Source organism: Cervus elaphus, chromosome X, assembly GCF_910594005.1.
Source record: "Cervus elaphus chromosome X, mCerEla1.1, whole genome shotgun sequence".
NCBI classification, from domain to species: Eukaryota; Metazoa; Chordata; class Mammalia; order Artiodactyla; family Cervidae; genus Cervus; species Cervus elaphus.
Window position 1 is genome coordinate 109,522,750 of NC_057848.1, and position 15,033 is coordinate 109,537,782.

The 15,033-nt window shown below is 37.5% G+C and overlaps 1 protein-coding gene across 4 annotated transcripts in view; it reads left to right on the forward strand.

The window, feature by feature from the left end:
• HDAC8 (histone deacetylase 8) overlaps positions 1 to 15,033 on the forward strand; it is a 252,719-nt gene that overhangs the window by 62,755 nt on the left and 174,931 nt on the right. For all 4 annotated transcript variants that reach the window (XM_043895399.1, XM_043895398.1, XM_043895396.1 and 1 more), the window contains exons 5-7: positions 9,106 to 9,218; positions 13,833 to 13,910; positions 14,495 to 14,603. In XM_043895399.1, the coding sequence (XP_043751334.1) occupies positions 9,106 to 9,218; positions 13,833 to 13,910; positions 14,495 to 14,603 (300 nt within the window). The remainder of the gene's footprint in view (positions 1 to 9,105; positions 9,219 to 13,832; positions 13,911 to 14,494; positions 14,604 to 15,033) is intronic.

Sequence of the window (15,033 nt, forward strand, 5' to 3'; positions counted from 1 at the left end):
TCATCAGGAGGTTCTTTAGTTCCTCTTTGCTTTCTGCCATAAGGGTGGTGTCATCTTTTTAAATTATATATTTATTTTAATTGGAGGCTAAGTACTTTACAATATTGTGGTGGTTTTTGCCATATATTGACATGATTCTGCCCTGGGTGTACATGTGTCCCCTGTCCCGAACCCACCTCCCTCCCCATCCCGTCCATCGGGGTTGTTCCAGTACACCAGCTTTGAGTGCCCTGTTTCATGCATCGAACTTGCACTGGTGATCTATTTCACATATGGTAATATACATGTGTCAATGCTATTCTCTCAAATCATCCCACCCTCGCCTTCTCCCACAGAGTAGGGTGGTATCATCTGCATATCTGAGGTTATTGATATTTCTCCCTGCAGTCTTGATTCCAACTTGTGCGTCATCCAGCCTGGTGTTTCACATGATATATTCTGCATATAAGTTAAATAAGCAGGGTGACAGTGTATAGCCTTGACATACTCCTTTCCCAATTTAGAACCAGTTCACTGTTCCATGTCCGGTTCTAACTGTTGCTTCTTGACCTGCATACAGGTTTCTCAAGAGGCAGGTAAGGTGGTCTGATAGTCCATCTCTTTCAGAATTTTCACAGTTTGTTGTGATACACAAAGTCAGTGGCTTTCAAGTAGCCAATGAAGCAGAAGTAGAAGTTTTTCTGGAATTCTAAATGATCAAACAGATGTTGGCAATTTGATCTCTGGTTCCTCTGCCTTTTCTAAATCCAGCTTTGACATCTGGAAGTTCTCAGTTCACATACTGTTGAAGGTTAGTTTGGAGGATTTTGAGCATTACCATGCTAATGTGTGAAATGAGTGCAATTGTGTGGTAGTTTGAACATTCTTTGGCATTGCCCTTCTTTGGGATTGGAATGAAAACTGACTTTTTCCAGTCCTGTGGCCACTGCTGAATTTTCCAAACTTGCTGGTGTATTGAGTGCAGCACTTTAACAGTGTCATCTCTTAGGATTTGAGTAACTCAGGTAGAATTCCATCACCTCCACTAGCTTTGTTCATAGTGATGCTTCCTAAGGCCCACTTGATTTTGCACTCCAGGATGTCTGGCTCTAGGTGAGTGGTCACTTCATTGTGGTTATCCAGGTCATTAAGATCGTTTCTGTATAGTTCTTCTGATGAATTATTAGGTTGGTGCAAAAGTGATTGCGGTTTTACATTATTGAACTTTGGAATATATTCTTTATAAATGTGGTTATATATCATTTTAATGTGCATTTCTCACTATGTTTTTTTTTGCCAGTGATTCATTACTTGCTGTTTATTTTATATATATATTTTAGACTGTAGAAATGATGATAGACATAAAGCAAATTCAAGCCATTTTTTTTATTCGAGTTTAAAATGGGTTGTAAAGCAGCAGAGACAACACTCAACATCAATAACACATTTGACCCAGAAAGTGCTAAGAAACATACACTGCAGTGGTGGTTCAAGAAGTTTTGCAAAGAATATGAGATCTTTGATGATGAGGAGCATAGTGGCTGGACATCGGAAGTTGACAACGACCAATTGAGAGCCATCATTGAAGCTGATCCTCTTATAGCTACAAGAGAAGTTGCCAAAGAACTCAACGTTGACTATCTATGGTGGTTTGGCATTTGGAGCAAATAGGAATAATGAAAAAGCTCAGTAAGTGGGTGCCTCATGAGCTGACCACAAATCAAAAAAAATCGTCGTTTTGAAGTGTTGTGTTCTCTTATTCTCCACAACAACAATGAACCATTTCTCGATCGGATTGTGACGTGTGCTGAAAAGCAGATTTTGTAGGACAACCATTGATGACCAGCTCAGTTGTTGGACCTTGAAGTAGCTCCAAAGCACTTCCCAAAGCCAAATATGCATCAAATAAAGGTCACGGTCACTGTTGGATGGTCTGCTGCCGTCTGATCCACTACAACTTTCTGAATCCCAGCAAAACCATCACATCTGAGAATTATGCTCAGCAAATTGACGAGATGCACTGAAAACTGCAGTGCCTGCAGTTGGCATTGGTTAACAGAATGGACTCAATTATTCTCCACGACAACACCGAACTGCACATTGCACAACTAACACTTCAAAAGTTGAACAAATTGGGCTACAAAGTTTTGCCTCATCTGCCATGTTCACCTGACCTCTTGCCAATAGACTACCACTTCTTCAAGCATCTTGACAACTTTCTGCAGGGAAAACTTCCACAACCATCAGGATGCAGAAAATGCTTCCTAAGAGTTCGTGGAATCCCGAAGCATGGATATTTATGCTAATAAGAATAAACAAACTTATTTCTCATTGGCAAAAATGTGTGATTGTAATGGTTCCTATTTTGACTTACAAAGATGTGTTTGAGCCTAGTTATAATGATTTAAAATTCATGGTCCAAAACTGCAATTACTTTTATACCAACTTAATACCTAATCTCCCTGTAGTTTAGTTTCCTCATTTGAAAAATGGAAATAATAATAATGCCTACCTCACAGGGCTACTGAGAAAATTGAGGTAACATTAGGAAGTATCTAGTACAGTTCCTGGCACAAGGTAAGCACTCAGTGTTGGCTATTATTTTTATTATATGCCAACAAGAGAGAAAAGTCCAAATAGCAAATTCCAAAATAGCTATTATGGAGGAAAAGAATCGTTAAGAGTTATGCTAATACTAAAAGAGAAAATATATATCTGAGCAGGTCTTAGAGAGGTTCAAGTAAGAAAATACTGAAAATTTATATTGCTGACTTTTGATACCAGGACTGGGAGATGGAAGGGTAGAGATGATTGTTGCAAAATCTTTGCCAGTAACAATTAGTTGTTTTTTGAATAGTGCAGGTATCTGGCTCTGCCTGGTGAGGTAGCTACCTGACATTTTTCATAAAATGTCTTTCTTGATGTCATGATCCAAGAATCCTTGATCTCTGACCTCATGGACATGAAAATACCAAATGCATATTAGCAAATGCAGTTGACTGAGCCCTGTGCTTTTTCTTTAAAATAGACTTTGTGGTTTACAGTTCACCAGGTCATGTTTCTGGTAAAGAAAAAAATGACCTAACCACAAAGCTGTAGATATATTTTTCAAAGTTTTCAGAAATATGTATGCTGAAATTGATTTGTCCTCTGAATACATTTGTGTTGATAATGTGAAAGACAAAATGCACTTGAAGAAATTATTTTATCCAGCTATTGGAATAGGGAGAAGATTGATTAATGAGTAATATATTAAAGGAAAGGAAAGATGCCTGGCATTATAAAGGCAGGTAAATAAGGGGGTCATGTGCAAGTCTTATAGGAATCATTGGGAAAGATGGAGATGGGTTTTATCTCAATAATATGCCAGGGTAGGATGGTCACTTGCAGTTTGCCTTTTCCTGGAAAAAAAATGATAGGGGTGGGGGTTCTTAACTATCACTGCTTTCTGGGGAGAACAGGGCTCAGATAAACTTCAACATCGTAATTTCCTCCTTTTGGTTAAAACAAATAGCATCCATCGCTGAATAATTCAGAGGCCACCAGATAGTGATAAATCATAAGCCACCAGAGTAGGGTGAACGGGCATCTAAGAAATAGTCTCTTGAGGAGTCTTGGTGTTATTCCTATAAAACCAGTGGTTGAGAGGTGGTGGCAAAAATCAATTGTTTTAGGGGCTTGGAGATCAGGCATCTTAAAAGAGGGAAAAATAAACTGTAAAAAAAATATAAATGAAAAAGTTTATATTATAGTAAAAGCCAAGAAGTGAACCATAAAGGTCAAGTGTATTCTAAGACAAGTGAAGGAAAACCCATTTTGCAGGACCACTTATGGAAGGAGGATGCAGATGCTCTTGGTGACAGTGTCCAAAGTCTAGATTACCACTCATATAAGGATGTATATGACCTAAGCATTCCTCCAGACTTCCTTAGTGGTCCAGGCATCAGCTTATTCAAGGAGGTTTCCAGTCATGCATTGTCTGCTGCAGTGATGAGTTCTTCCAGGTACGTGTGGCTTTAGTTTGCAGAACTGCTTCAGATCCCAGAGAAGAGAGCAAGCTGTAAGGCAACATAGGATCCCAATAAGGATTTGAGCAGTCAGGTTTTAGTTCTTGATGACTTCAAGTCAGGCAGCAGGAAGAAAATTTGGAGAAGTTGATGTTGAAGTTATTAGCCAGAAGTATTAGCCAGATATTGAAGAAAACTAGAAGAATTGAAAAGTTGGTAAGGATCAACAATTTGGGCAAGGTAATAGGACCCAGTCCTGTTTCCAAATAGGTACCAAAGCTGGTTTTTCTACACAGGAATGGAAGTCAGTTACATCTACCACAGAAGACAAAGTTTGCATAGTCATCAGCAACCTGCAGTTTATAAAGATATACAAAATTGTTCAAAGACAATAACTAGATTCTGATAACCTGGAATGGTATGCTATAGATGAGTCAGTTTTCCTTTGAAACCAAAAAACTTTCTATTCATTTTCCTCCTTTTGATCAAAGATAATCTCAAATGAAGATTCTTGTTTTTTTGGCCATTCTGCTTGGCATGTGGGATTGCAGCTTCTCAACCAGGTATCGAACCTGTGCCCCTTGCATTGGGAGCATGGGGTCTTAACCACTGAACCACCAGGGAAGTCCTAGAAAGATTGTTCTTAAACTCAAAATAAGGTTGGTCTCACGAGCAACAGAAGGAAAAAAATAGATGAACTGGACTTCATAACAATTTAAAACTTTTGTGCATCAAAGGACATCATCAAGAAAGTGAAAAGACAGCCTACAGAATGGAGGCAAATGTTTGCAAATCATATATCTGGTAAGAGTCTGGTATCCAGGATATATAAAGAACTCATGCAACTCAACAACAAAAAGAGAAACAACCCAATGTAAAAATTGACAAAGGACTTGAATATATATATATATCTGCAAAGAAGACATACAAATGGCTAATAAACACACAAAATGATGTTTGACGTCATCAGTCATCATGGAAATGTAAATCAAATCCACTATGAGACTCCATGCCCACTAGGATGACTAGAATTAAAAAAAAAAAAACAGGAAATAACAAGTATTGGTGAGGATGTGGAGAAATTAGAACCCTTGTGCATTGCTAGTGAGAATGTAAATTGTAGCCCCTGTAGAAAACAGCTTGGTTATTCCTCAAAAGTTAAACATAGAATTACCACATGTCCTAGCAATTCCACCCCTAAGTATGTATCCAAAAGGATTAAAAACAGGTACTCAGAAAAATACCTGTACACAAATGTTCATAGCAGCAATATTCACAATAGTCAAATAGTGGAAACCACCCAAATGTCCATCAACAGATGAATGTATAAACAAAAGTGGTATATACATACAATAGAATATTACTCATATAAAGGAATGAAGTACTGATGATTGCTATAATATCGATGAACCTCAAACACATGCTAAATAAAAGAAGCAGACAGAAGATCACATGTTATTCTATGATGCCACTTAAATGAAATATCTAGAATAGGTAGATCTGTAAAGACAGAATGCAGATTGGTACTTGTCAGGGACACAAGAGGAAAGAATAGGGAATGACTGATTAGTTCAGGGTTTTCTTTTGAGGTGTGAAAATGGCTTGGGACTAGACTGAGGTAGAGATTGAACTGTGTTATAAATGTACTAAATGCCACTGAATTGTATGCTTTAACATGATCATTTTTTTATTATGTGACTTTTACCTCAATTTAAAAATATTAAAAAATAAAAATTAGGCCTCATTAGATTTGGCCTGATTATTTATATAGGTATTGCAAAAATGCTAATTTACCATATATACCTTAGGCTTGCTTTGCTGGAATTTTTCATAAGAAATCTCATTTTGAAATATCCCACCCTCACATTCTCCCACAGAGTTCAAAAGTCTGTTCTGTATTTCTGTGTCTCTTTTTCCGTTTTGCATATAGGGTTATCGTTACCTTCTTTCTAAATTCCATATATATGTGTTAGTATACTGTAATGGTCTTTATCTTTCTGGCTTACTTCACTCTGTATAATGGGCTCCAGTTTCATCCATCTTATTAGAACTGGTTCAAATGAATTCTTTTTAACGGCTGAGTAATATTCCATGGTGTATATGTACCACAGCTTCCTTATCCATTCATCTGCTGATGGGCATCTAGGTTGCTTCCATGTCCTGGCTATTATAAACAGTGCTGCGATGAACATTGGGGTGCACATGTCTCTTTCAGATCTGGTTTCCTCAAAAACACTTTCTACCACTTTCTATATCTATACATATTCCTTATAATACAACTCAAAGTGGCAAAAAGAACATATTCATTAACAGACTCAAATACATATAGCCTCTCTGTAGCTTGTAAAAATAAGAAGAAAAGTATATAAACCCAATATTATGCTTAGTAATTAGTGCATTCACTTACCTAGAAATGATCTAGGTATATAATGAATATTCATTAAGTAACTCAATTTAGTATCAACCCAAAGTCTTCAGTTACCTAAAGATCTTATAAATTATCATCAGACTGACATAATTACTGTTGAAATAAAGTTTTTCAGAATAATGACTCAATTCTGTTAAACAAATTTGCATTTGTCATAATCTCAAACATTTAATAGAGGTAACATTAGTTTATTCAATCAGTAAACCTTTACAAATTTAGGAAGAATATACCCAACTAGAATAAAAATCCACGTTTATATTATACTTACCATTGATAAAGAAAAACTGTAACTGATTTTAGTAAACCAAAATTATTAAGTTAGTCTTGTTTGCCAAAGATTTACCTATATTAGGCAAACTTAAATTCTTAAAACATTTGAGCTTATTTTTATAGGAATACTTTTTCAGAACATTAAAAGTCTTGAAAGTTCAATTTCCTTATTTTCTGGGAATTTTAAGAATATTCTGTTTATCTAAACACTTAATTCTATAAACCAATGAGAATAGATTTCTTTAAATATAAGAAAAATATTAGGAAAATATTACAGACTGATGAGGCCTTTCTGAATTACAGACATTATTATTATTATATTCAGGCTACTGCCATAGGAGAAATGTTCATTAATAAAGAACATCTCAAAGAAAAGGAAGGGGGACCTGTAGTTTTATAAAGGCAGGTAAACAAGATAATCATCTGTGAGTCTTATGAGAGTCATGAGGAAGCATGAAAATGGTTCTTTCTGGAATATGCCAGGGCAGTGTGGTCTTTTGCAGTTAACTTTCTCAGAATACAAAGGATGAGAGGTTTCCTACTCACACTGATTTCCAAAAGCACAGGGGTCAGATAAATTTCAGTACTGTCTCTGCTTTGTCAATTTTGTCTATAGAATTTCTCTGTTTTCTCTTTTATATGCCATACTATTTCTGCTTGCTTTTTTTGGTTTTGTTCTGTTTTGTTTTGGCTTTTGTATTTCTGTGCCATGACCTGTCTCCTTAACTTAATTGTAGGCTCTCTGAGGGGAGAAAGTATGTCTTGCATTGATTTGTATTTTCCCTCCTTCCCTCTTTTTGCCTAAAACACTTAATGTTCCTTCCCAACTACCTAAAAGTTATTGATTTCAGTAGAAAGACACATTGTCTCTTTCTTCATGTGCTAAAATGGTAGGTAGACTCATAAATTGTAAGCTTTTCATAATTGGAAAATAGCATCCAAGAACTTTCAAAGTTACATATTCAATTCTTATTTATACAGAATTCAAGGTTGGACCAACCTTTTCCTCTAATTGGTTTCAGTCTGGCTGCATATATAATGCCAGTCTATTCTTTCTCTAGATGATCACCAAGTTCACCTTCATGAGTAAAGCCAATGTCTAGCGATATTTTTACCAACTTCCTGCTGTCTAGTGTACCTGTCTCATTGATGTAGTCTGTGAACCAGGGCATTGTGCAGCATATGAAATATTATAGAAGAGATTTCATGAAGAAGTTTATGCATTGTGTAAGCAATACAAAGACTTTACACTCTTGGGCTTCCCTGGTGGCTTAGTTGGTAAAGAATCTGCCTGCAATGCAGGAGACCTGGGTTTGATTCCTGGGTTGGGAAGATCCCCAGAGAAGGGAATGGGCTACCCACTCCAGTATTCTTGCCTGGAGATTTCCATGAACTGTATAGTCCATGGAGTCTCAAAGAGTCGGACACGACTGAGCGACTTTCACTTTTCACGATCTCATAGTAGCCATTTTAACTGATGCTCATGCCTAGAATTCTATTTCAAGTAAAATATTAGGGAGAATGTAGGAAAAAATGGACTGAATATTCAGTCTGTGGAAGCAAAAGAAACTGAAGCATTTAGAATGAGGCCTTAAAGAACAAATTATAACACATGTTTAATGATGATGTTCTTTTACATCTACTCAACAAGGCTTAATGGAAGAGTAATAAAAGAGTAGGTTAATATGCTGACAAGAGGTTAAAGTGACACAGTATCACTGATAGCAAAAATATTGAAGGACATCAGTGAAGTCAGTAAAGACAACTTAAGTGAAGGAGACAGAAAAACTTTAAAAGAGGCTGCTTCAATCATCATTGTAATAATTACATTTATGGAAAGGCAACCACACTGTATTGTCCAGGAGGTTATGCATTTGTACATTCTATACTCAGCTTTTATGAGCAACAAGTCCAAGATGTACTAAAAAAAATTCTAGATTATGTCATAGGGTCAGGACAGAGAAATCAAATCTCCAACACCTTCTACAAATGGCTGAGCAGTATAATCTTTAATGCCCCTTCTAGATTCTAGATTTCTTAAGCTCCTTTAAGTAGTAATCTATGTTCATCATGATGACTTCAAGGTACTCCAGTTTTTTAAAATGACTCCTGAATCATTAAAAAAATATTCTGTTTTGTTCAATATAGTTATATATATTTTTTCCATTTTTTTAGGTTGATTGGTAATATTTTTCATTATATTTCAATATTACCAATCAACCTAAATATTTAGTTTACGAAAACACTTCATTCCCTGGTCATTCTGGGCCATTTACTATATAATCTTTGTAGGTATGTTTTTGTTTTTCTTAAAAGAAGGGGGAATTATAAGGGAATGGATCTCAAGGGTTAGATCCTTGGCTATAAAGACTCCCTTGGATTGCTTGTGGCTATTGGCTAAAGCAACTTGTTTTCTTGCAGAGATGAAGCATCTGGTTTTTGTTATCTCAATGATGCTGTCCTGGGAATATTACGATTGCGACGGAAATTTGACCGTATTCTCTATGTGGATTTGGATCTGCACCATGGAGATGGTAAGCCCTTCACTTCAGAGGAGCTTTGCTGCTAGGACTGGCAGGCTTTATCAGTAAAGCTGTTTCTAGGCAGCTGGTAACAGGAGAAATGCCTCTTGCAATTGAAATTTTCCTAATTGAGAATCCTAAAGTAGGTAGAGATTCTTTTAACTGATGCAATTCCTCCTTTGCTGACCAAGCTGCTTCAAAATACCAGGTTCCTATAATTTCTCCTCCCCTCTCCTCCAGTAGTGAAGCTCTCCAGTAGAGAATTTTAGGAAGTGGAAATGAGGGTAAGATTTCTTAGTGTTTACTCCAGTGCTTAGTAACCTCCCTCAGGCCACTTCCATAGGTTCTAAATGAAACCTGCAGTCAGAACTGAGAGTCCTGATGCTGCTCTTAAAACAGAAGGGCACGTTTGTTTGTAGTTCCCAGGAAAAACTGAGCTTTCCTTCGACGTGAATTCATTTCACTGAAACTATCCCCATCTGCCATATTGGAAGATTGAAGAATGTCATAGATTTCAGAGGCTAGCAGTTTTGTTTCCCCTGGAGTTGTAGACTTCTGTATAACATTTTGCAAGCTTAGCATCATTCCCAGCTCTCCTTTCATCTTTTCTCTGTTGGCACTGCACTCTGCCAAGTATCGAAGAGCGAGCAAAGCTGAGTGGACGACAGGGGGGTTGGGATGGTCCATAAATAAAATAAGGCCAGGCAGACATCCCTGATCCTGGACAATGGCTCGTCGGTTTAAAGGATCTGCGGCTAGGTCTCGGAGCTGGTTAACTACAGAGAGAGCGTCAGGTTCCTCAAGAAACTCGAGTTTAGGAATATTGTGACCTTATGGAGGGAGGGGTGTTGAGGGTGTGGAGAGTGATTACTTTTTTCATCTGGGCTCTGAGTTCAGGTGATGCACACAACTGAAAATATAAGCTTTCAGGGCATGTATTGCTCTAAATGCATATTACATCTTGCTGCCAGACCAGATGTATTAAAAAAAAAAAACACAACAAAACCACCTCCTTTCTATAGCCATTGAAACAAAGTTTACTGTTCTAACCAGTTTGTATTTTATTTTGCATTGCCACACATCTGCTTGTTTAGGAAACAACATCCCTTTGGTAGTAATGGTTCAGCACAAGTAGGTATTACAGCTTGATGTGTGTGTTCTAATTCTCAGTGTTCTTTGATTCCAGGTCTTATAGAGCAGTTAAGGCAACTGTAATGGCATTTTTTGGAAATATGCTGTAAAATAATAAAAGGTGACATAATTAAAAAAAAAAAAAAAAACAGAAGGGATGCATGATGGACTAACACTCTGAATTTTTCACCAACAGGGATATCAACTCATGTAGTAATCAAGATCTGTGCCACTTGCTTTGTATTGTTAAAATTTTTAGTCTTGCACAAACCCAGGGCATCTTCTCTAACTTTTAGTAGTAGCAGACTGTAACAATTTGCCTTAACCCCATTAATCCTCTCTTAGAAGACTTCACTAAAAGGCTGTATGCAGCCCTCCTGTGTACCTTTCATTTAGAATGTAGAGCTTAAGTGACAGCTACCCTCATTCTATTTCTCATATAAATATAGCCCGTGTGCGACATATATTTTCATCAATCTAGGAACACTTATCCAGTAAAACTAGTTAAGAATATACCCTTCCTGCCCCCACATTAGTGATTGCTGCTTCCCTGTTTCTTTTGAGACAAACTAACATAATCAAGGCATAGGAGTAGTATATCATGGAAGCTGGGGTCAGCTCTACTGCCAAAAAAGAAAAAGAAGGAAGAAATTGTGGGAGAGACCTCCCCAGGTAGTTCAATTAGATGGAAGCTTCCGGAATGGTGACAGAAAATTAAAGGTAACAGAAGAGAGAAGAGTTAAACCAACACACTACTTCAAGAACCATGTCCAATGAATATCTGAATATTCAGCCAATGCAAAACACAGCTTAGCTCAAAACCCTTCAGAGACTCTGATTGCTTATAACAAGGGTAACATTTGGCCTGTGGCTTGTTTTTGTATGACTAGCAAGCTAAGAATGGTTTTTTACATTTTACAAGGTTGTGAAGAAAAAAGTGCAATAAAGACCATGTAGTTTGCAAAGTCTAAAATACTATGGAGCCACTTGGTTTGCTAACCATTGGCCTACAGCAATGGTTCTCAAACTTGAATGCAGATTAGGCTGACCTATGGGTGGGGGGCTTACTGTAAAATGCAGATCCCTAGGCCACATTCACCAGATATTGGATTTAGTAGGTCTGGTATGGAACTGGGAGTCTCCATATTAATAACACCCCAGTTGTTCCACAGGCTACACTTTGAAAACCAGTAGTCTTCAAGGTAAAGTCCACATTATTTGCCCTGTCTTTTAAGGCCTGCCTCAATGTGGCCACACTTCCTCTCTCCAGCCTTCTCTCTCACTACTTGCTGTCTGCGCTACTGTACTCAGTGATGCCCGGACACATCTCACTGTTCCTACCTTCCTGACTTTGTGGTACTTTTTCCTAACCTAGTTTTGCATTCTCTTACCCTTTTGTATCTTCAAGTTCTGCCTAAGAGCTCAGGTTGGTAGTAAATCTGCTCCGACCACTCCTGTCCGAGTAGTTTCTCCCCCTGCTCACGTCCTGTATTGTTTCTATCACTGATTTGATATTTAACTATATATTGTATTATTAGTGAATTCTTTAATGTGTCTGTGTCTTCTCATCCCATAGAAACTTTCAGTTCCTTCAGAGCACAGATCAATTTATTTACTTCTTTCTGTCCTACACAGTGGCAGGAACAGACAGACCTATGCCTATAGTAGTGGTTCAGTAAAATATTTGTTGAATGAATGAGTGATTATGAAATTCAAACTCTTTGTATCAGAGTTCAAGAATAGAATCAAGTCTATTGAACCATGTAAGAATGAAATAAGACTGTCACCTGAAACCATTCTTTCCATTTGCAATGTTATTTCTGCACCATTTAGAGTTTCCTGTTTTAGCCAGCTTTTATGGTGTGTTTCATTTCAGTTTATTTCCCCTCTTCAGCACCTCCCTTCCAGTGACCCCTGCCCCACCTCCAAACACTTACACATTTGGTTTATTTTAAATCTCCCATGATTCCGTAACTAGCACCTTGCAGTGGCTTCACCAGCACCCCTACCCCATCCTCACTTTCTTTCAGCTACCTAGCCACTCTTCCCTTTCACACCAAGCCCCTTGCCCTCCTCTCTGTCTTTTCTTAAAGTATGATTTTCTAACAACACCTAATGGTATTTCCCTTGAGAAGTGATACAAATGGCTATTAAACATATGAAAAGGTGCTTAACACCCTAAGACTCAGAGAAATGCAAATTAGAACAAGAACATTCTTTCTGCCTAAGATTAAAAAGAATAATACCTAGTGTCAGTCATGACATTGAAAAAGGGTAACTCTCATACACCACTGAGAGAAGTGTAAATTGGTACTACCTTTCTTGATGGATAAATAATCAGGATTGTCATGAGTTGTCCTTGTTTATACTTCCATTTCTAAGTTAAAATACTAGTTTAATTCATTTTCTTTTGTTTACTTAATGCTTTGTGCCTGGAGCCTTTAACTGCTGTTAACTGCCTCCCTAGGGCAAAGCATAAGGCTTGGGAAATTCAAACATACCTGTGATATACAAATAGAGTTAATATTTTTTAAGGTCTCTGTTGGCCTCTAAAGAAGACTGAAGCATTGAGTAAACAGAGACAATTTCTTTATTTGAAGTATAAAAGAGGGTAATACATGAATTTGCTCATAGTCCTCCCATTTTACAACCAGATTATCTGAATACAGTATGACAATTATGTGATTCTGGGAGGAAAAGTGTAGAGGTAAGTAGGGTGTGTATCGGAATAAGTAGTGGCTTATAAGAGACATCATCTATCTCCCAGGCCTCTCTTCATTTTCTGATTCTGTTAAAATGAAAAGGAGATTCCTTTCTTTAAGTTTTTCCTCCTATCTTTCTCCAAGCTTCAAAAAGCTGTCATCAAGCTGCTGTTAAAGGGCTACTTTCAGCCTCCCATGTTTTAGCCAGAAACATGTACTTAGTACACATGGAACTTTGGGTGGATTGCATTTATAACCAAATCTGTATTATAGAAAGGCATTTTAAAATTAGATTTACACTGTGAAGTGCCTAATGTTGGTATAGATGATGTTTTTCAAAGTGTTGCCATATTGTACTTCTTTGAAAAAAAAATCCCAAGAATATAACTTAGAACCAATGAAACAAAACAAAATATAAAACTTCCAAGATGGTGCCAGTTTCCTTTATGCAGTTCTGTTGATAATACATCAATTCTGAGCTCTAGTCCTTCCCCACCTTTTAGAACACATTGTGAAAGATAGCCTGGGCATCCCCATTGCTTGGAAATGTCCAGCTTTAATTTGAATGAATTTGAAAAGGAACCCTAACTTCACTTGGGGCCAAAGTTCTAGCTCATCCTCTAATGACAGAGATTCAAGACCTGAGTTTTGTTACTTTTATTCCATAGCTTGCTAGCCTTATTATTGCTACCTTCTCTCTCTTCCTTCCTACAGTTGCTTTCTAGAGTTTCAGTTGTTGAAAACAGGAGTTGCACTAATGGAGTGTTTCTTCTGCCATTTCTTTCTCCGGTAGGTGTAGAAGATGCCTTCAGTTTCACCTCCAAAGTCATGACGGTGTCCCTGCACAAATTCTCCCCAGGATTTTTCCCAGGCAAGTGATCTGTGTGCTCAGTGTTACATTTGAGGAATAAATACTGCAGTTCTTCTATATATTTCTTATATCTTGTATTTGGATAGCTACATGCTATGAATACCTTGTTGGTGCTACATGCAAAAATTTAACAGAGGTCATTTCAGGTGACAATGATAAAAGGAATGTAACGCTGCTGCTTTTTCCAGATGTTTTTCATTGATTGTCAATAGCTCACTTACACTTACCGGACTATCAGATAGCCTGTATAACCCCCAACATCCTGATAAGTGTAATGATATATTAATGTTATGTCAATCTAAGGTGTATGAGAAGTCAAGCAGAGAAGTTTATCTTTTTTCATTCATTTGGTCCAACAAGATGGAGACTAAACTAATTCTATTTTCTTATGATTTTACTACTTCCCCAACGTTATTTACAAGTTTTTTCTTACTCACTAATTTCATTCCCTTAGAAACCATCGTCCATTCAAGATTGTTCTCTTAATTGACCTTTTGATTTTTGGAATTCCTACTCAGAGAAGCCGTCATATTTTCTAAATCTCGTGTTCTTAAAACTGTTGTTGGTGCTCCTCTCTTTGACAGGAACAGGTGACGTGTCTGATGTTGGCCTAGGGAAGGGACGGTACTACAGTGTAAATGTGCCCATTCAGGATGGCATACAGGATGAGAAGTATTACCACATCTGTGAAAGGTATGACAGCAGTGCTGAGCCAGTAACAAGCGCATTACATTTCTATTAGATGAAATGGCCTCTAATCTCACAGAATTCTTGTTTTCAAAGAACCATTAAAAAGAATTAAAAGCTACTATATACCCACATGCCATTTGTACACTGCTCACTATGCTTATTTGATCAGATAGCCAGCCCCTGTCTGGGAGAGCAGTGTGTTTGGACCAGAGCCCACACTATCGGTTTGATCTTACCTGCCACCACATATGATTAAGGCCTTCCCAAGAGCAGAGCTTCTCAGCTGTACTGGGGAATCCCTTGTCTGCTAGTTTCTTAGGTAAAATCTGCATGTAGTATGATTTCATTAGCCTGGGAGGGTCAGTTTCGGTTTTCCATTATGGAGATCTGCTTCCATCCACTGGTGTGAATATTAGAGTTCTATCAGTTGTGT